Raw genomic sequence first — 25480 nt, forward strand, 5'->3', positions numbered from 1 at the left:
ACAAACTTTGGGCTCTATCGCTCTACTAAAGACCCCCATGATCAAGTTAAATACAGACAAGCTAGGAATGAAACCAGAAAAATCTATCTTACAAGACAAAAAACAGTACTACTGTAATTTACAGACAGTCAACTGGAACAACCCTCAGAAGTTCTGGGCAGGTCTGAATAATCTGCTTCATCCTGGTAAAACTTCCACCCCTATCCCCACTGCTTCCACTGATAAATCCCCTGAGGATGTCTCGGATGGTTTTAATTATTTCTTTACGAAGACAATTCAAGCCCTGGCTATCCAATTATCTTCTAGCTCTCCTGGCCCTTATAGTACCACCCATATAAACTTACTCTCTTTCAGCTTCCAACCAGTGACCACATCATTTATTCGCACCTTAATCAAAAAATTAAAACCCACCACTCTCTCAGCTGACCAACTCCTTGCCGTATACCTTCAAAAATTAGCTGATGCTATTGCTTATCCAGTTTCAGTACTAATTAATCATACCATAGCTGAGGCTAAAATTCCCACCATTTGGAAAACATCCTATGTTATCCCACATGTAGAGGTTCCTCCACTGAATTCTCCAACTACAGACCGATAGCTATACTTTCTCCACTTGCAAAGATCATGGAAAAATGTATACACAAACAACTCGTGCACCACCTAATCCAGAATCACCTCTTGGCTGATACCTACACCATCTACACCATAGCACGACCTCTGCCCTGCTAGCTTTTACTAATACCATTAATAATAACTGTAACAATAATCAAATATCCTCAGCCCTCTTCTTGGATCTTTCTAAGGCATTTGATATGGTGGATCATCATCTATTGATTCACACCCTGCAGTCTTTCTGCCTAGATTCTAAAGCCCTTCAAGGGTTTAAATCCTACCTCAGTGGGAGGCAGCAGGCTGTTCTCTGGCAGGATAAGCTCTCTAAACTATTACCTAACACCCTTGGTGTCCCACAAGGCTCCATATTAGGACCGCTACTGATTTCCATCTTTATTAATTACCTAAATACGGTCATCCCTAATATCAGCTGTATCCAGTATGCTGATGACTCCACCCTGATTTGTTCAGCTACATCTCCTACAGACTTGAGATCTGCTACCCAGTCCACCTTTAATACTATAAAAAACTGGCTCCCTGAACGTCGATTGTTACTAAATCCCAAAAAAACTAAAATACTGCTATTCTCACCCACACAAAGGCCCACAGCTTTTACATTCACCATAAATGCAAAAGATGGGACAATAATCTCCCCTGACCTTTCTACAAAACTACTAGGCGTCATTATTGATAATAACCTAAAATTTGACCTACATGTAAACCAATTGATCAAGACTGTAAATATAAAACTTGGGTCACTATACAGAATTAAAGTCTTCTTAACCCATCCAGCTAAGATCGTCATAGCCCGCTCTCACCTACTCTCAGAACTTCTATATGCTTCCCCCCTTCTCTCTAATCTACACAAGTCTGTACTTAACAGACTGTCTACATGTTACTATCACATTGACAGATTTGCCACAGGTCTGCCTTTTAGAACACACCACTGCATCAACCTTAAACAACTTGAGTGGCTAGAACTTCCCAGTCTTATCCAATTTAACCTTCTAATTGTGGCCAAGAAAATCCTCCATAACCCAGATAATGCACCAGCTCTTAAGAATATTATCACCCCCTATAACAATCTGAGATTGCTTCACTCCTCAAACAAACTAATAATTCAAACTATCAAAACTAACAATGTAGCCAGTGACTCCCTCTTTGCAAACTCTGTTGGTAGAATTTGGAACTTACTCCCAGCTGATATTACATTGCTCTCCTCCCTAACCCAATTAAAAACCAGACTTAAACTACATTTGGCTCTAAACTGGCTTTACCACTGTAACAAGCCTGGCTAACTCTTATCTTAAATGTTAATTACTAGTCAGTTTACTGTAAAATTTTCCCCTCACTGTAACCTGGGGGAAACTCTAACCTGAGAACTTGCTTTTTCATTCTTTGTACATATCAAATCTGTAAACTTCTTCATTGTTTTAAGGTTATTGTTTGTTTTGGAGCTTTTCTCCCCAGGCCTCTGCTGAAAATGGACATGATTCCAGTCGGACTATCCCAGTCAACAAATGTAAAATAAATAAATAAAGTAGAAACCCCTCTGATGGTTAGGTTTGCCAAAAAACAGTAATGAATTGGACCTGAATAGTGACATTTCTACAAGAAAGTTTGAATGTCCTTTGGTCTTGGAATACAAAAATTTGAGTAAGGAAGTTAAACACATAGTAAGGTGAAACTGGAATTTATTAAGGGCAAATCCTGTTGTATGCAATTTTTTAGTACCAGAATCATCTTTTAATTATAAGACAGCTCATTATTTAAAAATATTTTTTAAGCCAGTCAAGCACTATAATTGAACTAGGTGATAAGAAAGGTGGTTATTGTAATCAATGTTCTTATATTTGTGAAGATAAAACCTTATTAGACAGTGGTTTAAAATCCAAGGTACATTATATTGCTAAGTGCTCTGTGTGCCCTGCTTTTTACATGGGGAAGACTGAAATAAGCTTATGTAAGAGAATCTATGAGGATCTTTATGATATTAGGAATAAAAATTAAAATATTTCATTATTTAAACATCTATTAACATGCTCACAACACATTAAGTTTTCTTTTCATATACGGGAAACGGGTGGAATCTAGCCCCAGGGGTGGTGAATGGGAAATCGAACTTGAACACAGAGAGTTAGTTTGGCAGCTTACGCTGAATGCACATATTAAATCAGGTTTGAATGAGTTTGTTCATGTTCAACCACTACTTAAATTAAATGCATTACAATTATAGGTTTTAGTTAAGTAAGGTTTTTATCTTAATGTGGAAGACACTCTTGTGATTGTATTTTTTAGGAGTGTGTCTTTCCCAAGTTGTTGGACAGTTATTTTCTAATGAATTAACTAATTATTTAATCATACCTAAGGAAGTGATGTAATTAGGGAAGTATTCTGATTAACTCCTGTTTTGAGGATAAAAGCACTTTTATTTGTGGAGTTGTTTTTATTCATAATTCTCTTTGGAACCATTGTTCTCCAGCATTATTGATTGTTGAGACTGTAAGTTCTGATACCACTTTGGGCATAAAAGATTTTTATTTCTGAGGGTGACCATATCCCTGTAAAGGACAGTGAAAAGTTCACATCAGAGCTTGTAGTTCAAAAACTCTCCTAAATAGTGTAACAGCTATAAAAAAGTGATTGTTGTGGGACAGGCTGGATGGATCCTTGGTAAGTAGTGCCCCTTGGATAGGTGTAAAGGGCTTTCCTGCTCTTTTGTTGGTTTTGAAATGCCCAAAAATGGTAGCATTTCTTTGTACTGGATGTAGTACCCATTTTCTATGATGTTGAGGACCCATTGGTCCCTGGTAATGGTTTCCCAGTAGGTTAGGAAGTAGGAGGGTCTTCCAGCCAGAAGTTTGATCTCTGTGTTGGGTGGGGTCTTGGATCTCCCTGCTGTGTGTAATTGTTCTGGTTGCCATCTCCTGGCTTGTATGGGCCTTTTGCCATAGGAAGGCTTCCCCTTGTCTAGGTGGAATAGGCCAAGGTTTAGAAGGGTAATTCCTACTGTATCTGGAGGTTGGAGACAGGTAAAATTCTTTTACATTTTTAATGTATTTCCTTTTTTTATCCAGCTTCTCAAAAACTTATTCAGTTGGATGATGAAAAATAAATTCCTTGTCTAATAGAGCATCCAGTGGTTCAGTCTTTACCTGATCTGACAGATGCTGGATCCTGAGCCATACATGTCTGCAAATGACAGAACCCGTGTCAGATGCTCTGCAAGAAGCTTTTAAGGTGTCATAGACACATTTTAGGAAGTGTCTGGAGACTTGTAATGCTTCTACCTGTCTCCTGGATTTCCTTAAGTAATGTATTCGCAATACAGTCAGTCTTCTCTAGAAGTTTGTCCTGTAGAGATTCAAGGTACTGTATCATATGGAACTGGAAAATAAAAGCTCTCATTGCTAGGGCAGTAAAGGTGTAATCTTTCTTCCAACTCTTTCTAATAACCCACTTTCTCTGTCATTAGGAAGGGCATATCTGGTTGGTCCCTTATGTACCATTTGTGGATTCAGTGGAATCTGGTTTCCTAGGTGCAGGGGGTAGGGAATCAGGATGTAAACCAGTGTCTTCAAAGACATCGTCCAGTACATGTACAACAGCAGTAACCAGTGGTCCGGGTGAAGGAAGACTTAGCAGTTCCCTGTAGTGGATCTGAGCCTATGAGAACTATTAATTGCTTTCTCAGCTGAATGCCTCCTTCATTCTATGCAGGGAATCCCCAAAGGAGAGTTCCTCAGGGGTAGGCTAAAAAGTGTGTGTCTTCTGAGTCTGGGTAAGTTTGTGGTGGCAAGTGGCCAGAGTAAGACAATTCTTCCTCATCCGCAAAGCTAGAGGAATCTTCCTGTTCCTGAAAAGCTACTTCCCTGCTCATTTTAGATGAGGAGGCCTAAGTAGTGGAAGCATGATATGTTTGTCTAGATTTCATAATGGCCATAAACTCCTTTGCTTTTTTAAGGAGGTCTTGGGCTTCAATCTGAGAATTCAAAGGAGATGGAGGTGATGAAAAAAAAGTGGTCACTTTGTTTTGGGTGTCTGGTTAAAAAGGGTGACCTGAGGTTGCAATCATTCAACCAAAATTTCAGTTATAGCTTTAGTAGTCCATAAAGAGAGGGTGTCTCCTTCAAGACCCATGGCACAGATGTCAAAAGCTGAGACCTTCTGAGCAACCTCAGACTTGACCAACGTATGTGCCATGGTAGTATTCACAGGTAGGCTAGAGACAAAGGTGGACTCCCAAGGGGTTTCATCAGAGGGTTCAGGCTTAGGAATCACCAGGCCAGAGAGCTGCAAAGGTGCCTTATCTGGGTCATCAGTCAATTTATGACCTAGAGTTGGAACTTTTTTGGCAATGTTAGGGTCCTTGGCTTTTTTGTCTTTCTGTTGTTTGGAACGACACTAGCCAAAGCTGAAGTTTGTGGGGGCCCTGCAGTAACAGTGGATTGTGATTCCACTGGGGAAGCCAAAAATGAGGACTCACTGTGGGTAGCTTGTACCGTAGAAGCCAAAGATGAGGACTCCATATGGGTGACTAGTACCTCAGTTCTACATTTTGGAGTTTTGCATGGAATTGTGCACAGACAGAACAGTTACAGACATTGTGCCAAGACCAGAGAACTACCCCTTTAGAACAGATAAAACAAATGAATATTTTTGTCTGGGATTTGCTTCCCATACTTCAAGCAATTGTTGACTTTTCTGAGCATTACATTAGTAGAGAAATTTCTCTAATGGGGTACTTATTTGACTGAAAAAAGAAGGTTCTCCAGAAAAATGGGCTGACCGATGGACCAAGTCTGATTAAATTGATAACCAATTCCATTCAGGCCCAGCATGGTAACTATATTTCCTTTTATATCAATGTAGCAGCCTTCTGTCTTCTCTTTGAGCTATTTTCTGATGGAAGGAACCTCTCAAGACAATTTCTGTAGATGTACTATCCAAATAACTTTCTATAACTTGCATTATTCCTTTCCTATCTGTAATTGTTTGACTCATTGTATTCCTAAGAGAACAAAGAGCATTTTCATTACTTCTTACTTTATGTGCCAGAAATGCAGATTCGGCTTTTCCTTCTCCCAGCAACTATATAAACCTGTCATTTTAGGGCATCTCTAGTTTTCAGTATATTCATTATATAAATGTCTTGTACCTTATGTGACAACCAAATATTCAATTGTAAAGTTATCTCATAATGATTATACGGTTCTTTATACAGATTTTTTTATACCTGTCTCTTACCTTATGCTACACCAGGTCTATATTATCTCGCCAAAATGGCAATACAGCAAATGCCATTTCAGCGACATGTAAACACTGATCCACCACTTCCACGAATGGCCAGAACATCGATTTTTTTTCCAACAGAAAAAAAAATCATTAGTCCAACCACACACAAAACACCATACCTAACTTTAGGCTGTGCCCCCCCACCCACCTAACTAAATATACCAACTCCGAGATCGCACTACAATGGGGGAAAGGGCAATTACACAGCGCTGGCCAGGTAATTTTTTCCCATGGAAAAAAATGGATGTTCTGGCTGTTCGCACAAGTGGTGGATCGTGTTTATGTGTCACTGAAACGGCATTCGCTGTGTTGCGGGTGACATAATATAGACCCGCTAAACCGTATACAGCCTTTGAAATTTAGACAATACATTAACTATCATGCCATCAAAGAATTAAAAAAAATCCATTGATTGATGTTCCTAAAATAAAATTTTCTCAGCTCTTGAAAAATGTACCTTAGAAAAAAAATGTATGCTTCAAAACCCCTTTCTTTAGATAAACCCATATTCTAATTCCCACAAATTTAGACCATATAGTTGCGGTGGTGATGCTGCGGTAGCATTGTCGCCTCACAGTTAGACATTGCCCGTTCGATTCTCAGTTAGAGCGTCTTCTGTGTGGCGACATGCATGGATGGGCATTCCTTCGTTGATGCCCCATTTGGTATGTACCTCACCCGGCATTTACAACAGCTGGAGAGACCACAAAAGTACCTCACCAAGAGGATCAAGGGTCTCCAACATATGTCTTATTCTGCCAGACTAAAGAAACTTCAGCTCTATTCAGTATCATACCGCCTGCTCAGAGGTGATCTCTGCCTGACGTACAAGGCCATGTCCAATCAGGATCTAATGGACATGCTCCACCTCAAAAAATCCAAGTCCATCAGGACCACAAGAGCTAAAGACTTAAACCTCAGCACAAGTATGAATAGGACATGCTGGAGGGATAGATTCATAACCCAGAGGCTTCCCATGCTTTGGAACAAGATCCCAGTTCGTATTAGGCAGAGCCCCTCACTGACTCTCTTCAAGAGAAATCTTGATGTGTGGATGGGAGATCGTAAGTTTACCCCAGGGGTCACATCTGTGTCACTGCTAGACAGGGGCACAGTAAACTAATTCTATTATATAAGGGGACCTTCATTGTGTCACTACTAGACACAGTATTCTCAATTTATTCTGTACATTTTTGTACCATTTCATGGGGTGGCAAATGCCACATCACTATGCTTACAAATGCCCCAGGGCAGATAGCCTAGTACTATACTATGAAACTATGAAGGTTGTGCAAGCCAGCACGTAAAAATCTACTGCCAATCTTTAGCGGACCGGAGTTCCGCTGTGGTGACCCCTAACCGGGAAAAGCCGAAAGACACAACAACAACAACAACATAGTTGCATAATCTGAGAAACCTACAACATTCTCCCACTACCCTTTCCACTTAGCTATGTATTATAAATCACATAATCTGATCTTGTCAGTAGATTTCCCACTGTTTTAATTCCTGTTTCTCCCTAACTTCATATTATTTATTTACAAGGCCTCTTTTTCATAAGGAAAAGGCTTTTTTCTCCATGTTTGAGTCCCAGATTCAGAAGTTATTCCATGTTGTTTGATTGTTCACTGGTAGTGATTTGGAATAAAATGTCTGAGGTACTACTGCCTATTAAACGAGGCAGAATGTTTCCTTTAACTTGAAGGGTCATCCTCTGATGAATAGCATGTTTGGGATTCCAGCTCTAAAATGGAACAGAAGATGAATAGAAAATAGTCTCACAACATATAACTGCTTGCAACTCCCTAGACATTGTTGTTCGTCAAGTCAAGGAAATGTTTAGAAGGGTAGAAACCCTTATCATCTCTTGAATGATGAGCCGCTACACATTACAACACTGTTTGGTTCCCATGAGGTTATTGAAGATATCCATTCCCACTGCTTCCCAAATCCTCAAATTCTGTAATGCAGTTGTTCCAGGGTAGTTTGGAGTAAGGATTATCTGAAGAATAAACCTCTGTCTGCAGTGCATATTATTCATAATGTGAGGTACTAACAGGTACAGCAGTAGTTAGCCTGTTTTTGTACCATTAGACAGTCATGGACAGAGAAGCAAAGATAAACAGTAAAACAAACAATGGATTACATAAATACAAGTACTGCTTTACAGTATAATTGAAAGGCCCAGATGTAGGGCAACTAGATTTTATGGTGCATTAAGGTGGAATACATGGCTGCTGTGTAGATTTTTTTTGTTACAATTTTTCTTCTCCTCTTGTTGACCTGTGGACAGAGTTTTTTTTTCCCTTAAGCTCCAGCATTCTCAAAAGCAGACCAAAAGGTGGGTGTGCAATAGGGTGTTACGAGAGCTTTGATACCTACCTCAACAAGTGAGACTGTTTCTCAATAGCCTCATTTCTTTCCCCTTATATGCGGTACCTCTCCCTATCCTTGTTTCCACCAGGAATTTAGGCATTGTGGGACAAATAACACCCTACTGTCCCCCTAAGACAGAGGTAAGCAGACTCAGTGTTGCTGTTCCTCTCCCTCCTCTTCTCAGTCCTAAACGATCAGGCTGCTAATCGATGCTAGGTCATATGGGCTGTAATTAGGGTGCCATCCGTCTATGCTTCTAAGGTGCCATGCATTTATGCCCCTAAACTGGCAACTGTCAATGGTAATTTCATTAGAGCTCTGCATGGTTTCTCATAATTCTTTCTCTTATGGCATTAGAATATTAAACAAATGTTGTTAGACTGTATCGTTAAGGCTGCTGCATAGTAATAGTTACCTTAAAGTTCTCCTCTGTCAGACCTTCTTCAGTTCTTGCATCCCGAATCATGGCTGCAACATACCTTTTCACTAAGTTTCTTATGACTTCCTAAAGTGTAAGTTAGATATGAAGACAAAAGTTTTAAAGCTGTAATTTAGTTAATATAATACCTATTTCTTAAAAACTATATAATAATTCTCAACAAGCTTAAATGTAAGGCTAGACGTAATTTTTATTTTTTTCATATAATTGTCAAGTTACCTATTTCATTGCTACTAGGGAAATAGTAGTTACACAATTGCAGAGTAGAGCTATTTAAATATTTATGTAATTATAACTGAAAAGAATACAAGGCATCAAACTTACATATTTATGTACTATTTAAAATAACAGATGAACTCAGAAGTCCTAAAAAGTGACCTTAGAGCTGTCACAGTTTATCTTTTTTTTCAACAGGTATTTTATTTATGTAGGCGGTAAACTCTCAAGCGAGGAAGGGGTAATAAGCAACAGACATCGTTATAAAAAATAAACAACCCAAAACATAGTCATTTCATTATAATATTCCAAAATGCAGTGCCTAATTATGAAAAGACAAAGTGGCTATTTAGAAATGTTTACCAGTTCTGCAAAGTGATAACTTCTGCAAAGCACTGTTTTTCTGTTTTCACTAGTTATGCATCTGAAATACATTTTTGTACTTAAGTGCAAAAACATGAATTTAGAATGAAGATCTAGCCCCATTGCATGCAACTAACTGAAAAAAAAACAGCCTTACTGTACTTAATGTTAAGAGGCTTTGAATGCCCCTGAAAAAACTTAACTGCTGGCAAAGCAGGTTGTGTCGGCGTTCCTTAACATCAATAAAATATGGGACTCGTTCTCCTTGGTTACTGGAGGTTAAAGTGGTACAGCATGTTAAAGAGAGCACCTTAGCTGAGCCATTTCATCATTTCATTTCTTAAAAGGACTAAAGAGATGAAATCCCTTTGTTGTTACCTTATTAATAACGTTTTTATATTGTAAATATTACTGATTCGACTCACAGTTTCAACTAAAATATTTTCTCATTTAACAAAAGTGATAATGTCTAAACTATGAATTTTAGTCAGACCTCTCAACCATACCGAATTCCTCGTTTATTTCCAGTTTTGAGGGCAAAATAATAGCCACGAATTCATGAGTGCTCCCTTTAATTCCCGATTTTTTTTTTTTTCTGCATTACAACTTTAAATTTTTGGCTGACATCACCACACATCACCAGCTTGCAGGGTGCGCGTAATGATATCAGCTATTGCTCGTTCTCGGTCAGGGATTTAGTTTGAACCTTTTTGGAAGGAATGTCTGCAATTTCAGTTTACGCTCAGCTTCCAGGAGGTAAGGAAGAAACTGTGTAAAAGTCCATTCAAATTCCTCCTCTAGGGTCTAGCTCTGCTGTGTGTATGATAATTTGGTGGGCCACTTGCTCCATTCAAAAAGTGTATTAAGTCCACGCGAACAACTATGCAAAGTCTGGTGTGTTTATGAATGATTGATTATTTATCCTGCTGCTTGTGTGTGAAAGTTTACGGAAACTTATTTAATTTATCCTGCTGTGCAAGGTGTCTGTTTTGGGCTGCTCGTTCATTCCGTTTGAACAAACTAAAACTGTGCAAGGTGAACTATATATAAATTTAACTTAATTTATTTTGCTGCCTGCCTGCTGCAAGGTGAACTGTGTATTATTTAATTTATCCCTGATTTGTTTGAGCATGCTGCGATGTGCTGTTTTCCGGCTGCAAGGCATCTGTTTAAGCATGCTGCTGTGTGCGTGATATTTTCCTGTTGCAAGGTGTCCGTTCTGGGACGCTTGGTTAGCTCACTCCATTTAACCAAACTGTGCAAGGTGAACTGTGTATTAAACTTAATTTCACCTGCTTCAAGATGAACTGTGCATCTATTTAATTTATTGTGCTGCTGTCTGTTCTGGGCCGCTCGGCGCTCGCTCACTCTGTTGGATTTAACTGTGCAAGGTGAACTGCTGCATATTTATTTAATTTCTCCTGCTGCAAGCCAGTGCAAGGTGAATTGTGTATTTATTTAATTTATCCTACTGCAAGGTGTCCGTTCTGGGCCACTCGCTCGCTCTGTTTGATTGAACTGTGTTTATTTAACTTAATTTTTCCTGCTGCAAGGCGAACTGTGTACTTATTTAATTTATCTTGATTCCTGCTGCAAGTTGTCTGTTCTGGGCCACTCACTCACTCCTTTTGAACAAACTGACAAGTCCAGTGATGTTTGAACAAACTATGGCTCTATTTATGTGTATTTAATTTTGTGTGCATTACATATTTGCTGTGCTGCAATGCTCCTTATGATAGAACAAACTCAAACTATGCATGTATTTATTTGTGTGCATTTTGAACCTGTCTGGTGTGTATATTTTATATTTGATATTTGCTGTTTTGCTATGCTTCATATGAACAAACTGTGGCTATTTAATTCTTTTGTCTGTTCCTGTTTTCTGGCAAATCAATGATAACTGAATTCACTAACTAATGATGGCAATCTTTAGGTTCATAGGTTCATAGGTTCATACTAGGCTATCTGCCCAAGGGCATTTATAAGCCTAGCTCATAGATATGTGGCTTTCGCCACCCCTTTAGTTTGAATAAAACTATGCCTATTATTTTGCTGTGCCTCTGTCAAGCAGTGACACTGAAGTAATCCCTGGGGTATATCTGCGATCTCCCATCCATTGGTCAAGATTCCTCTTGAACAAGGCCAGCAAGGTGCTCTGCCTCACATGTACCAGGATTTTGTTCCACAGCATAGGGAGTCTCTGGGTGATGAATCTGTCCCTCCAGCACGTCCTATTAATAACCGTGTCAAGGTTTAAGTCTCCGTCCTTGTGGTTCTGAGGGATCTAGATTTTTTGAGGTGAAGCATATTCATCAAATCTGGGTTTGACATGGCCTTATATGTCAGGCACAGGTCACCTCTGAGCAAGCGGTATGAGATTGAATAGAGCTGGAGTTCTTTCAGTCGGGCAGCATAAGACATATTTTTGAGACCCTTTATCCTCTTGGTGAGGAACTTTTGGGGCCTTTCCAGCTGCTGCAGGTGTCGGGTCAGATACATTCCGAATGGGGCATTGTACTCAATCATAGGTCTAATGAGCGATGAGTACAGGGGGACGATGACCTCCCTTGATCTAGATGTGAATCCCTTCATGATCAGGTGGGCAATGTAGAAGGTTTTCCTGACTACTTTAGCAACATGAGTGTCAAACGAAAGGCTAGTGTCAACCTGGGTCCCCAGGTCCCTGATGACTTCTTCTGTGCTCAGTGGATTGCCACCTATATGGTAGCTAGGGGTAACCTTGTTTTTCCCGAAGGGTATGACTATGCATTTCTTGGCGTTTAACTTTAGGCCATGGCTCTGGCACCAGTTATCCGTTTCTGTGAGGCCCTTCTGAAGGATATCTGTGTCAGAAGTGTTTTCGACTATGGCGCCCAGTTTGCAGTCATCTGCAAACTTTGTCAGCCAGAACCCTCCTGTGTTTGCTTTTACTTCAGAAAAGTAGATGCTGAACAAGAGTGGACCCAGGACTGAGCCCTGTGGTACACCACTTGTGACAGGCTTGGAGTCTGACATGGCTCCAGCAACTCTGACCCTGTGGGTTCTGTCACTTAGCCAGTTTGCAACCCATCTTGTGATGTATGGGTTTACATTCAAGCTGATGAGTTTTTCGATGATACCTGAGTGGGGTATTGTGTCGAAGGCCTTTGCCAGGTCGAGGTAGGCTGTATGGACTGCCTTTCCCTTATCAATGGCCTTGTTGACTGTTTCGAAAAAGTCAACCAAGTTTAAGAGGCATGATCTGCCTTTGACAAAGCCAAACTGGGTTGGATCCAAAGTCTGCAAGTTCCCTATGTCTTTATTTATGAGTTCCATTATGATCCTCTCCATGGCTTTGCAGATAAGGCTTGTCAAGCTAATGGGACGGTAATTTCCAGGGTTGGTGGAGGCACCGCACTTGTGAAGTGGGACCACAGTCGCCATGCGCCACTCCTTGGGTACGTATCCTGAGGTGATGCTAAGATTAAACAGCTGTCCTAACTGCGGGTTTAATTCCTCATTGAGTTCGTGGAGCACACAGCCGGGGACACCATCCGGTCCCATGGATGCTGTGTTTTTTGCCTTGGAGAGAGCAGTTCTCACCTGGGCGTTGTGGAGATGTTTGGGGGGGCTACAATCCTCTGGTATAGATATCTCTCCTTTTGGGGGGGGGGGAGTTTGCACTGAACCTGTCAGCCAGTATGTTGGCAATGTGTGTAGGTTCAGTAATCTTCACATCATTTTGGACTAATTCTGAGCATATCTGGGAGTTTCCTCCTAGATTTCTAACATAGCTAAAGAAGGCCTTATGATTGTCTTTTGTGTCCTTGGCGATTTTTCTCTCAAAATTAGCCTTGGATGATTTTATGAGAGCTCTTAGTTTTTTACTTATAATGATCAAAGGTGTCTTACCTTTCAAGGATTTTGCTCTATCTTGTAGTAGCTTCCTCCTTTTGTTGTAGAGCTTGTTTATGGCTGGGGTCCACCAGACTGGATGCTTGCCTTTGGTACAAAGAGTCTTAGTTTTGTTTGGGATTGCCTGATCCATGCAGTCCTGTAGGTGCTGGTAGAAGGCATTTGTAAGTGATTCAGCAGTTTGAGTAATGTTTACCACTGGCTCAGGGGCCTTAAAGGAGACCACACTAGTTTTTAGAAGTGTGAAGTCGGCTTTTGAGAAGTTTTTCACTGTGGTCTTTTTTATTTCAGATGTGGGCGGGATGAGGACCTCCAGCGAGATTAGTTTATGAGGGGTATACTTCCGGTGATGAACATTGTGATCCCATGTTTGTGATGATGAGATCAAGTATGTTTTCTCCTCTTGTGGGGATGGTGACTAGTTGTTCCATGGCACTTGAGTTTATGAACTCCAGGAACCTTTGGGCTAGAGAGTTTGGGCTTGAGTAGTGTTCCCAGTCTATATTAGGGTAGTTGAAGTCACCTAGTATGATGGTGTTTGGAGATACATTTATCCCCTCCAGTGTTTTCAGGAAGGCCATGTGAGGTTCCTGAGTTTGAGAGGGTGGCCTGTAACATGCTACAAATTGCAGAGCAGTCTTGCCTATGGTTAATTGCACCTGGATGGTCTCCGATGCATCGTGCGTTGCCACCAACCTTGAGGTGTGGGTGTCCTTTATGAATAAGGACACCCCCCTCCTTTTTTGGTGTTGTCCGGATTTTGGGGCCGGAACGCATGATATGAGGTGAAACCTGATAGTGCTGGGGTGCTCTCAGGAGCCTTGAACCAGGTTTCTGTCACAGCACAGACATCGATGTTCTCCATACTGAGAAGGGCCTCGAGTGTGTGCATCTTGAGACTGAGACTTCTGGCATTGAACAGCATTACCCTTAGTTTTTTTCCTTTTTTGTGTTCTAGGGTGGTAGGTTTAGAATTTGAGCCTTGCCTAAAAAAGGCACTATGGGGGTGGCAAGAGCCTTTGCCAATATCCGGAAGCCCAGGGGTGACAGGTGCAAGCCGTCCCTTGCGAAGCAGCGTGGCTTGTCCAGCATGTCATCCCAGGCAGACAGACATTGGATCCCCTTTGAATGACACCAGAATTTAAGCCAATTGTTAAAGTTGATCATCTTATCACTGTATTGTGGCATCATTCTAGGTGAAGGTAGGATACTGCTCAAGGTCAGGGTCATACCTGCTTGGGCTACATAATCAGAGAGCTCCTCAATGTCTCTTTTCATATAGTCCAAGGAGGTACATCTCAAGTCGTTGACACCAGTGTGGACAATGACTGAGTCATACTTGTACCTGCTGTTGAGAGACCTGAGTGCTTGTGTTATGTGGCGGATTCTAGCGCCCGACAGGCAGCTTACTGTGACCTTCTCCTTACTCAGTCTGGTGAGCGGGACGTCAGTGTGTCTGACTATAGAGTCACCAATGACGAGTGTGTCTGGCATTGTGTTTGGCCTTAAGGGCTGTGACTGTTTGACACTCTGACTGTGTGGTCTATGTGCTGCATGTGTTTGGTCCTGAGGTGGTAGTTGTTTGGGTGTCTGCTTTGGTGGCCTCTGCTGTTTTGGTAGATTTTTGATCAGAGCCTCCGAGTATGTCTTTGTGTGATTATGTGAATGATTTGAAGTTTTGATGGTACTATGTGTGACTGGGTATGTAGTGTGTGTGGTTTCCTTCTCCTCCTGTCTGGTCTTGCCAGTCCTGTGTTGAGAGAGCTCAGCCTCCAGTTTGGCCATATAGTTGCATCTCTTGCATGTATTTGTGTTTTGTGGGAGAAGGAGAGGATTGTCTGTGTACATGAGGCAATTGTAACATTGCCTCAATATTCCCAGGTTCACCAGTTGAGCAGGAGAGGACACTAGCAACTGATCCCTCGACATGCTAGAAGTAATAGATAAAAAAAACTTACAAAAGATTCCGAGGGATGTGGGTTCTAGGCTGGTAGGGTACTAGCTATAATAAAAGTGCTTTATCAAGGTGCAAGTACTGTAGGACCAAGTGCTAGGCTTTAGAGATAGAGAATAGTCTACTTGGGAATCAAGTAGAGATGAACTTTTTAGTTATAGGATACGCTGGTTAGATCAGCAATACAGTTTGAGGAAGGTAGTTATAAGGGAAAATTTGAAGAGAGGAATTTAGGTAGCCCGAATAGTTTGACCTTGTTTAACCGCCACTGCTCTTGTGTGCAACAGTGGCAACTCCGCACTAATTCACTCTAAATCGCACTAAAGCGCACTAACGTGTGCTTTATAGCAGGGGGCTGGAAAAAACAGGAAATGACCCAAAATGGCCAACGAATTACTAGTTTCTGTTTCTAACCACTCCTCAGAGGACAAACAAGCAGCGCAGTACTCCCCACTCCCACTGGTGAGTAAAGAAACTACCTCTGGCCACACAAGAAAATGGAGGAACACAGAAACCAAATACAAAGCCCAGGGATCAGCAAAATCTGATCACTGGAACAACTAGCTAGGAAAGTTTAGGAAAGGAGAAGTATTTTTTTGTTTTTTTTTTTGCAAACAGACAGAAAAAATGCAGTAAATGCTTTGTTTTCGACTAAATTGCTATCAAAGGCTGGTACACTTGTTACCAGCTTACACCTGTTTACCCATCTAGATACCTTTATATGGTATTTCTTGGTTGTATTTGCATTCCTAAGGCTCTACATTTGTTTCTGGGGCAAGAAAACCATGAGGTGGCATAGACCGATACCATATTTATTATACATATATGGATGTATCATAAGTTGGGCATATGCACAAGAATCCACAGCTCTAGAAATCAGGCCAGATGTCAGGGATACTTAGCAGTGAAGTCCAGTAGAAAGGACTACTCTAACAGCGATCCACTTAAACATTTACTATTACGGTAAGTCTTTACATGGCTGTACTTTCATGCTTTGGGAAAAAACATCTTCCCCCGTTTTCACTCTTTCTGCTAACTCTGCACATTTTCCTTTATCTAAGGTAAACCAATCTTACGTACTATAAGTGAGATTCCAATTGTTTCATTACTTCTTTAACCCACAACTTTGTTTTTATCAGTTATAACAACATTGTTTGCATGCATCAATAAGACAAAAATACTTGTGGCTCATATTGTCATCTAGCTGTCTGAAATACAGTGCTACAGTTTTCAGCAACTGCAATCATTGCTAATATCAAATAAACTATAAATTGGGCAGTCCTAGCAACAGTCCCATACATATGTTAACATTTTTACTTGTCCACCCATTCCCTAGCACATTAACTGAGGTATTACCCTATATTTACTTTAAAACATAGTCATTTTCTGACTTTTACTAAAAGATGGTGGCAATATACTTCATACTTGTGTATAGCTACTTTTGATTGCTTCTCCATCCTCTTTGCATTACTTATAAAGCTCTCAACAATTTAATTTACAATAATTAACAGTTATTTAGCTTGTTTACCCTAAATACCATATGCACCTTCATTCATCAAACTTCACTCGATACTCTTAAATCTTTTCTACAGCATTTTCATCAGTAGTTCATAGTCCACATTACATAAAGTAATGGGCACATCTGCCTTTTCTCCCCCTTCTTCTGTATAAATCGTATTACTCCTACATGGATCTCTTGATTTACTAACAATTTCTCCAGCAATTTATTTAATAAATTAAAAAAAAAAAAAACTATTTAGTCTTTCCCCATTTCTGTGTAAAACATATAGCTGATGTGTCATCAAATCCAGGTGTGCTTTTTTTTTTACTTCTCTTGACACAAAATCTAATTCTTCTATAGTTATCTTTTCCAAAATATTCTTCCCATCTTAGTCTTTCATTGCTGTTATCTTTATACTTTCTCTGCCTTATATTATATTTTAAAAAATCATTCTCATAATGTCTTGTAGTGTTTATAAAATTTGTCCATCATTATCAGTTTCCCCTCATTATACTTTTCTCACTTTCAACTTTTTTAGATGACAAAGTTAAATGCGGTCTTAAGTGTACTGTATTATACAAGGAATATAATTTAATAGTCAGGAAGGTGGATCAAAGAAAAGAACACGTTTCTTGTTTTGTGTGCAAGGGGCCAATGATTTGAAAACAGCCCAAAGGTAATCTTTATCCACCACTGGCCAGTTGCATTTTCTTTGGATGTGGTGTGGGTTTCAATACTCTTTCAATGAATGTGAGTTTCAAGGGCAGAGAAGTTTTAATGCCAAGTCTATTTTCATTGTGAGACGGTATTGCAGATGTCTATTAACGCAATGTGCTGTAAAATGTAAAAATAAAATCTAACTAATCATTGTAGAAGAAGTAAAGCAGTATGCATGCACACATTAGTGTTTATGGTAAATGGGGAGAAATAACCAGGTAATGGGACATTGGAATGGCTGCAATAGGACTCTGGTACAATATTTTGGTTGTATGTTCTTCAGTTTGCGTTTGAAAGTTGGTATCCCACAATTCCATTGAAGTGGGTGGGGTTACTTATTGTGTATGCAAATTAGATGTTAATCAGTGTACAGATTTGTACCTATTTTTCATGGGTCTTGTCCAGATTTTTGATGTTTCCAGGTTGAGAGGTATGCTTTTACTATGTATAAAAAGCAAAACTAATTTGCCTAGTTGATTTCAGACTTGGGGGTAGGGTGGGGCTTTTTCCCCCGCTTTACAAAAATGTGTCATGTTTTTTTTTCATTGTTTTGTATTTTGATCCTGTTGGATTGATATTTTTTTTGTTTGTTTTATGTGTACTACAATATTCAAATTTGTTAACTGGCTAAGTCTGCTGGGCACAACTGCCCCTTATTAGAGGCAACTTAGGAACACTGTCTGGTGACTTGCTCAAAGTCATCGAGAAGACAAATGAAGGAAGACATTCAAAGCTATACTTTTCACTAGCAGCTTGCTATTAGCTCAGAGCCTTAATCCTCTGTGCTAAATGCCAGGCTGAATATGCTTTCCATTAGGAAGGAAGGTAGAGAAATCAGGAGAAAAAAAAATGGAATCATGGTGGATCATTAAAATTGATTTGGGGCATAGATTTTTATTTTGGTGTTCTACAAGTGTCTGTGTTCCAAGTTCTCAGACTATTGTCTAGAAACCAGGGACTTGAGTAACTTGTAGATCAGGTGGGCTGTTGTTTGCCTCATGCTGCAGCTTGAATATGAGTTCAGGCAAGCAGCTATTACAGGTTTTCCAAACACACATTATTTGAGTTGAGTAAGGGATGCACGGAAGCTGTGGTGAGGGTGTGGGAAAGGGAGTGATTGTAAATTAGGTCAGTAGTCAGAAAGGGGGTTTTAGGTTTAGGGAACAGGAAGAAGGATTTTAGATTTAGGGAATGAAGTGGGAGAGGAGTTTTCAGTTTGGGCGGCAAGTATGGGATTTTAGGAAGAGAGTATTAGAGTCAGGCAATAAAAAGAGTATTGGGGTTGGAGGAAATGAACTTGATAGAAGGAGAGAAAAGTAGGAAATGGAGGATTAGCATTAAGTGGTGAAAGAGAATGTTTTAGGACAGGTAAAAGGAAGAAGGGGAAAGGCAGAGGACAAGGAGAAGATTTTGGACCAAGAACTAACGATAGAGTGCTTGAAAAGAAAAGGGGAAAGTAAGGGGCAGGACATTTATCATCTCTTTCTCACCAGTGCTTCAACTACTAGCCATCACTAACCCCTAAAATACACAGATGAGTGCCCACTTTCACTGTGTCAGCTCTTAATCAGACTGTCACTAGAAGGGAGATGAGTTTTAGCAACGTTGGACTAGCTAGAGTTAACACGCACATCTTAGCAAGGAATTCAATACATTTACTTAAAAAGTATCAAAGTGAAGTCTACTAGTGTAGCTATTACAAATAATGTGTCTGATCCAAAAATGTACTGAAACATTGCCAGTACACTTTCAATGTTCACAACTCTATTTGTGTCACAAAGTATCAGGAACATTACTACAAAAGCTTATGTCTCAAAAAATTGTCCTTAAGAAATAATCAATATGGATGCTGGAATACAGTGAATTAGGCAGCTTTATTAAAACCAACAATAACTGCTTTTCATCTTATTGACTTTCTCAGTCTGTAAGAATTTCTGTAGTGAGGAGCACTTAGATAGTTATGTAAGTAGATGATGCACTTGACTGACTGTAGCCGTTGAACAAAAAAGTAACACCTTACTTGAACATATCGACAAGAATTACATAGTAAAACTGAAACATATGAACAAGAATTACACAGTAACACCTTACTGAAACATATCAACAAGAATTACATAGTAACACTGAAACATATGAAAGAATAGTTGTGTAAGAACTTACGATAACCTTAGATGTCCTTCTCTTCCATGTTGCAGTATTCATAACAGTAGGGAGTTGCTGCCTGCAGCGCCATCTTCCTGCCAGTATACCAAAGTCTTTGCTTCAGGAAGGTATGCCAGGGCCATAAACTGATGTAGGGTATAAAGGTAACATCTGCACGCACCCTCCTCAGAATGAACTGCCGTTTATAGTAGTACTCCTGCTGGTAGAATAGTCCCAAGGGAGCCCTTAGAATTACATGTAGGCTAGAGTGAGGGTAGCAGGAAGTTTGTGTTTAGTGGAGAACTGGGGAAAAGAAGGGGTATGTCCCAACAAGTCAGCATGGTATGTAATCTGGTAAGGTAGAAGGGTAGGTGGGGGGACTGAATACTGCAACATGGAAGAGAAGAACATCTAAGGTTATGGTAAGTTCTTACACAACTATTCTATGTCCTTCTATTCACATGTTGCAGTATTCATAACTGTAGGGGGAGTACCAGAGCTTTTAGGTATGGTTCTGGGTGGAGGATTGGGTTCCCTGGTCAATGAGTCCGTGGAGGATGGACCTGGCAAGCCCTGCCTTAGTTCTAGAGACTAGGTCCAATTTGTAATGTTTGGTAAATGTGTGGACAGAAGTCCAAGTTGCAGCTTCCAGGATGGAAGCGTAGTCAATTCCTTTGAAAAAGGCAGCTGAAGAAGCAGCTACCCTGGTGGAGTGAGGTTTGACTTGACCATGCAGGGATTTACCATGGGACCAGTAGCATAAGGTAATGGATTTTGAAATCCATGAACAGATGGTTTGCTTGGTGACTGCCTTCCCTAGAGCTCTCTGGTGGAAGGAGATGAAAAGTTGATCTGACTTTCTGATAGGTGTTGTTTTGTCTAGGTAATACCTCAGTTGTCTGTGGACATCCAAGGAATGGAGAGTCCTTTCTGAAGAGTTTTGTGGTTGAAGGTAGAAATCCGGTAGGTTAATGGTCTGGTTTAGTGAAAGTTCATTAACCACCTCAGGCATGAAGGAAGGGTTGGTCCTGAGAGGAACTCTGTCCTTGTGGAAAACAAGGTAGGGGGAGGTAACCATGAAACATGTATCTCTAAGACCCTCCTGGTGGATGCAAGGGCCACTAGTAGCACTGTTTTTAGTGTGCATAGCTTCAGAGATACTGAATGGGCTGGTTCAAAGGGTGGCAATGTACGTTTTTCTAGTACAGAGTTCAGGTCCCAAGGGGGAGGTATAGGTTTCCTGTGAGGCTTGATGTGATGAACCCCTTTGAGAAAAAATTTGACCTCCAGTCTGGAAGCCAGAGGAGGGGAGATAGGCAAACAGGCAGAGATAGCAGATAAATGCACTTTGACTGATGAGTATGTTAGTCGTCAATGAAGTAGCTCACACAAGTAGGACAGGACCATAGGTACAGAGGTAGTCAGAGGGTCCTGTTTTTTTTTCGTTGACACCAATGGGAGAATCTGTTCCATTTGGATACATAATTTTTCCTGCTACTAGGTTTTCTGGCCTCCTGCAGAACATTGAGTACGGCCTCTGAGTATAGGTGCCTGTATGGGATCAAAACCCTGTCACCCTAAGATTAATTATAGATTGTTCACCTGTGTGAGCAGGTCTATTCGGTGAGGTAATCTGTGGTGATTACCCTTGGCTAGTAGGAGTAGAAGGGGAAACCAATGCTGTCTTGGCCAAAAGGGGGTCACCAGTTGAATTTTTGGGTTGTCCTTCTGTATTTTCAGAAGGACTTTCTGAATTAAGGTGAAGGAGGGAAGCATAGAGGTACATTCCCTCCCAAGTGAAGGAGAAGGCGTCCACTTTCCACGCTTGTGGATGTGGATTCCTTGTGCAGAATTTGGGCATCTGTCTGTTCTGGGTGGAGACAAAAAGATATGCTTCTCAGGAAGTCTGCCATGGCATTCTCTGTTGAAGGGATATAAACATCTACCAGATGAATGTGGAGAGATACTGCTAGGGTCCAGACCTGGATTGCTAGGCTGCACAGAGGGTAGGACTTTGTTTCCCCCTGCTTGTTTATGTACCACAGGACCATCATATTGTCTGTGATTACTTTCAGGGTACCTGGTTGGAGGGCTGATTTGAAGGTTAATATGGCCAAGTGTAAAGCCCTCATTTCTTTGATGTTGATATGGTCCTTTTGTCTTGGGTTGGGTCAAGTGCCTTGCACCGAGAATTGTTTTTGGTTTGAAAGTAGCACTGCCCCCACCCCAGGTCAGAAGCATCTGTGGAGACTTGTTGGAGGGGGGGTAGGGACCTGAAAATGGGTCCCTTGGTTGTGGTGGAGAGCTGATATCCACCACTGGAGTTTCTTCTTCAAACATTGAAGTAAAGGGAGGGGGGGTGTCCAGGGGCTGGGAGTGTTGGCTCCATAAGTTTTTCAGGACCCATTGGATTTTCCGCATGTGAAGTTTTGCCAGGGACAACATGGGTATGAATGATGCTGGCCTAGAACTTGAAAAATTTCTTGAGCTGGCAAGGAAGTGCATGAGAGAAGATTTTTGAAGTATAGACAAAGTTCTAGGATTCTTTGATCTGGAATGAAGGCTTTCATTTTGTCTGTTCTGATCCTGCACCACAGGAAAACCTGGTCTTGGAAGGGGATCAGGTGAGACTTTCCGTGGTTTATGGTGAACCCTAGCTGAGATAGAATAGAGATTACCTGCTGTAGGTGAAGTAGGAGGACTGGGCGGTCTTGATGAAGAATTAGCAAGTCGTTCGGGTATAGGTATATCTAAATACCCTGATTCATGCAGTGGGCGATGACAGGGGCCAGGCACTTTGTGAAGACTCAGGGAACAGTAGAGAGTCCAAAGGGCAAGGTAGAGAATTGCAAATGGCAAGTGCCTATTGTTTATCTGAGGTATTTCCTGTAATCTGGGTGAATAGGGATGTGTAAATAGGCATCCTTCAAATCCAGGGCTACCAAGAAAGCCTGAGTTGGAATGATTGGTAAGAGCAGTGTTAGGGTAATCATTTTGAAACTGGGAACTTTGAGAAGGAGGTTTAGAAAGGATAAGTATAGGATTGGTCTCCATGGGCTATCCTTCCTTGGTACCAGAAACATTCTGGAATAAAAGCCTAAGTTTCTTTGATAGCATGGTACCTGTTCTTATGGTACCTTGAACTAGAAGTTGTTGAATGATAGGTGGAAAAAGGTGGGTTGACTTGAAGGTGGTTGAGGAATACCACGTGACTTGAAGGTGGTTGAGGGATACCACAAAAGGGGGGTAGCATCCACCAAGTCATGAAATAGCCTTTGTTCTGATGTGATTATCCGCCAGGAGGGAAAGGAGAGGGTGAGACGGAGGGAATGCAGGGTGTTTTGGTGTTAGGGTGGGTAGTCACAGAGGAGGCGGTCTGGAGTGGTTAGACTGGCCTCGAAAGGGCGTAGTGGATGAACTGGTTGAAAATCTAGGAGTAGAGTTTTTCCTGGTTTGTCTGTGTCCTTTAGACTGTGGAGCAGAGTGACAGGACTGCCATCTGACAAAAGAAGTTTTTGGTGAGTAATTCCTGTGGTATCTTGGAATAGGAGACACTAGTAGATGTTTAAGGTTTTGCAGTTCTTTACTCTTTTCTTGAAGGGTTTTTTAGGAGTTCTGCTGAGGCTTGTCCAGACAGAGCTTTGTTATCTAGGGGTGCATCCAATAATTTTGTTTGCACATCTATGGGTAGGGGTTCTAATCTTACCCAAGAATATCGCCTCAATACTGATCCAGATGCAGCAGACTTAGATGAGGCTTCCACAGCATCACAACTGCACTTTATGGAGTGCCTAGTTACTTGGGATGCAGTGGAGAGGAGGGTATTTATTTGTGCTTTAATGAGAGGATATGGAGCCTCAGATAGTAACGAGGATGTCTTGGTAATGGTATCCAGGACATATTTAGCCATATGTGTTTGGTGGTTGAGAGCTCTAATAGCCAGAGTCGAGGAGGTATAAACGTTCTTTTCTATTCTGTCCATGAATTTACTGTCTTTGTCTGTGGGCTAAAGAGCAGTTGAAGGTATTTGCCTAGATGATTTGTCAGCAGAGACAGCAATAACTGCTGGGTCTACTGCTGGGTTTCTAAAGAGGTATTGTGTATCCTGAGGGACCTTGTAGAATTGGTCTGGTCATTTGGAAGCTGGTGGCTGAGAGTCAGGGGATAGAGAAGCAGCCAAGAAGGCATCCTGGATGGCAGGTAGCAATGGGGCCACTGCTGAAGGAGAAGGTCACTCCATTTGTAAAAGGTCGAAGTTCCTTTTCTTGGTGTCAGATACTTCAGATGCCTGCCATTTAAAATGCTCCCTCATAAGGAAGATTGTGTCTCCAAAGGTGATTTCTTCCTTTGGAGACTCAGGAGTAATGGAGTCTTCCTTCTCTGAGGTGATGAAATCCTTTGGGGATTCTATTTAGGATTCATATGAGACAGATTCATCTGAAGAGGAGTACTCTTCCTCTGATACCTGTAAAGTAGGTAGAGATGAGGGGGCTGGTGGGGCCTGTTGTGTCTGTAAGGTCTGAAAGGCCTTAAAAAGGCTTTGAGAAAAAAATTCCCATCCAGGAACTGGTTGGGTTTCAGGCTGTTTAACATTTTGCTTTTTCTTTAAGGGAGTAACTGGTGGGGAGAGAATCAGAGCAGACATCTGCCTGGATGGAAGTGAAGGAGCAAGGCCCTCCAAAAGACTGAACAGTGGTTCCCATCCATCTTCAGAACCTGATGGCTGAGCAGCTGTAAGTTTCCGCCATCCCAGCTTCCATTGAGGTTCCTGGGCCTGGCTTGGAAACAGATGTCTGGGAAGATGTCAAGCTTTCATCAGCCTCAAGAACCTTCTCGGATGCCTGAGGCCCAGTCTGGGATTCTGGCCTAACTTTCTTGGCCTTCTTCCTCGGCAGCTCTTCAGATGCCCCCCCCCCCCCCAATACCGAGTGCAAGGCGTCTGAATCTCTTATTTTCTAAATGCAATTTAAGAGCAGCAAGATGGCTACAAAGGGTTTATGCTATGAACAATTTGCAAACAGGGCATTACATATGGTTGTGGGCCTCGCCTAAGGAAAACACACACTTCTCGTGCACGTCCTTGTGAGGAATTTGTCTCCCACAAGTGCACTTCCCCTTTCTAGCTGACATGTAAGACTTAACAATAATCAAAGATAATGAAAAACCTAACAGGGCACTTGTCTGAATCGGCAGGAGAACGGTTGTCTGGTCTGGAGACTTTTAATAGTCGTCAGAAAATGCGATCTGCTTTCGGAACTAGCGAACAGGAGTCTGGAGTTCACTGCGGCAGGACATTTCTGAGGAGGGTGCATGCAACTGTCACCTTTATAATCTATGTCGGTTTATGGCCCTGACAAGGGACGTCACACGTACCCTCCTGAAGCAAAGACTTTGGTATACTGGCCAGAAGGCGGCGCTCCCTAATGTTATGAATACTGCAACATATGAATAGTAGGACATCATGAATTACATAGTAACGCCTACCTGAAACACATGAAAAGTGTCTGGAATGATAATGCAATGATTATATATCAACGTTTCAAATTTATTTATTTATTTATTTATTTATTTATTTATTTATTTATTTAGATTGTTGACCGGACAATGTCTGACTGAGCACGAAGCCCATTTTCAGCAGATGTCCAGGGAGAAAAGCTCCATACAAATAGACAGTATTAAACAATCAAATTGAACACATATTAATCAAATGCAATCTGAGGGTTATGCTGCTCAATGCTAGTAGCCTAAATCTCAAAATGCACTCGCTCAAAGCACTCTTTAACATTGAGAACATTGACATTTGTGCTGTAACAGAGATCTGGTTCAAGGCAGCAGAAAGCACCCTTGCACTACCAGGCTATAACTCATTCCACACCTTTCGGCCCCAGAACTTGTACTGAAGCTCCAAAGGTGGTTTCCATATTCATAAAGAATGCTCACAACTCCAGACTGGTAGCCCAACATAACGCAT

General features: G+C 41.1%; 1 protein-coding gene across 1 annotated transcript in view; it reads right to left on the bottom strand.

Moving 5' to 3' along the window:
* TRPC4 (transient receptor potential cation channel subfamily C member 4) overlaps nucleotides 1-25480 on the bottom strand; it is a 1584344-nt gene that overhangs the window by 55384 nt on the left and 1503480 nt on the right. Inside the window, exon 10 of the mRNA XM_044073322.1 lies at nucleotides 8699-8788. Within this exon, the coding sequence (XP_043929257.1) occupies nucleotides 8699-8788 (90 nt within the window). The remainder of the gene's footprint in view (nucleotides 1-8698; nucleotides 8789-25480) is intronic.

This window comes from Protopterus annectens, chromosome 5.part1, assembly GCF_019279795.1.
Source record: "Protopterus annectens isolate FY-2018-M chromosome 5.part1, PAN1.0, whole genome shotgun sequence".
Classification (NCBI taxonomy): Eukaryota; Metazoa; Chordata; order Ceratodontiformes; family Protopteridae; genus Protopterus; species Protopterus annectens.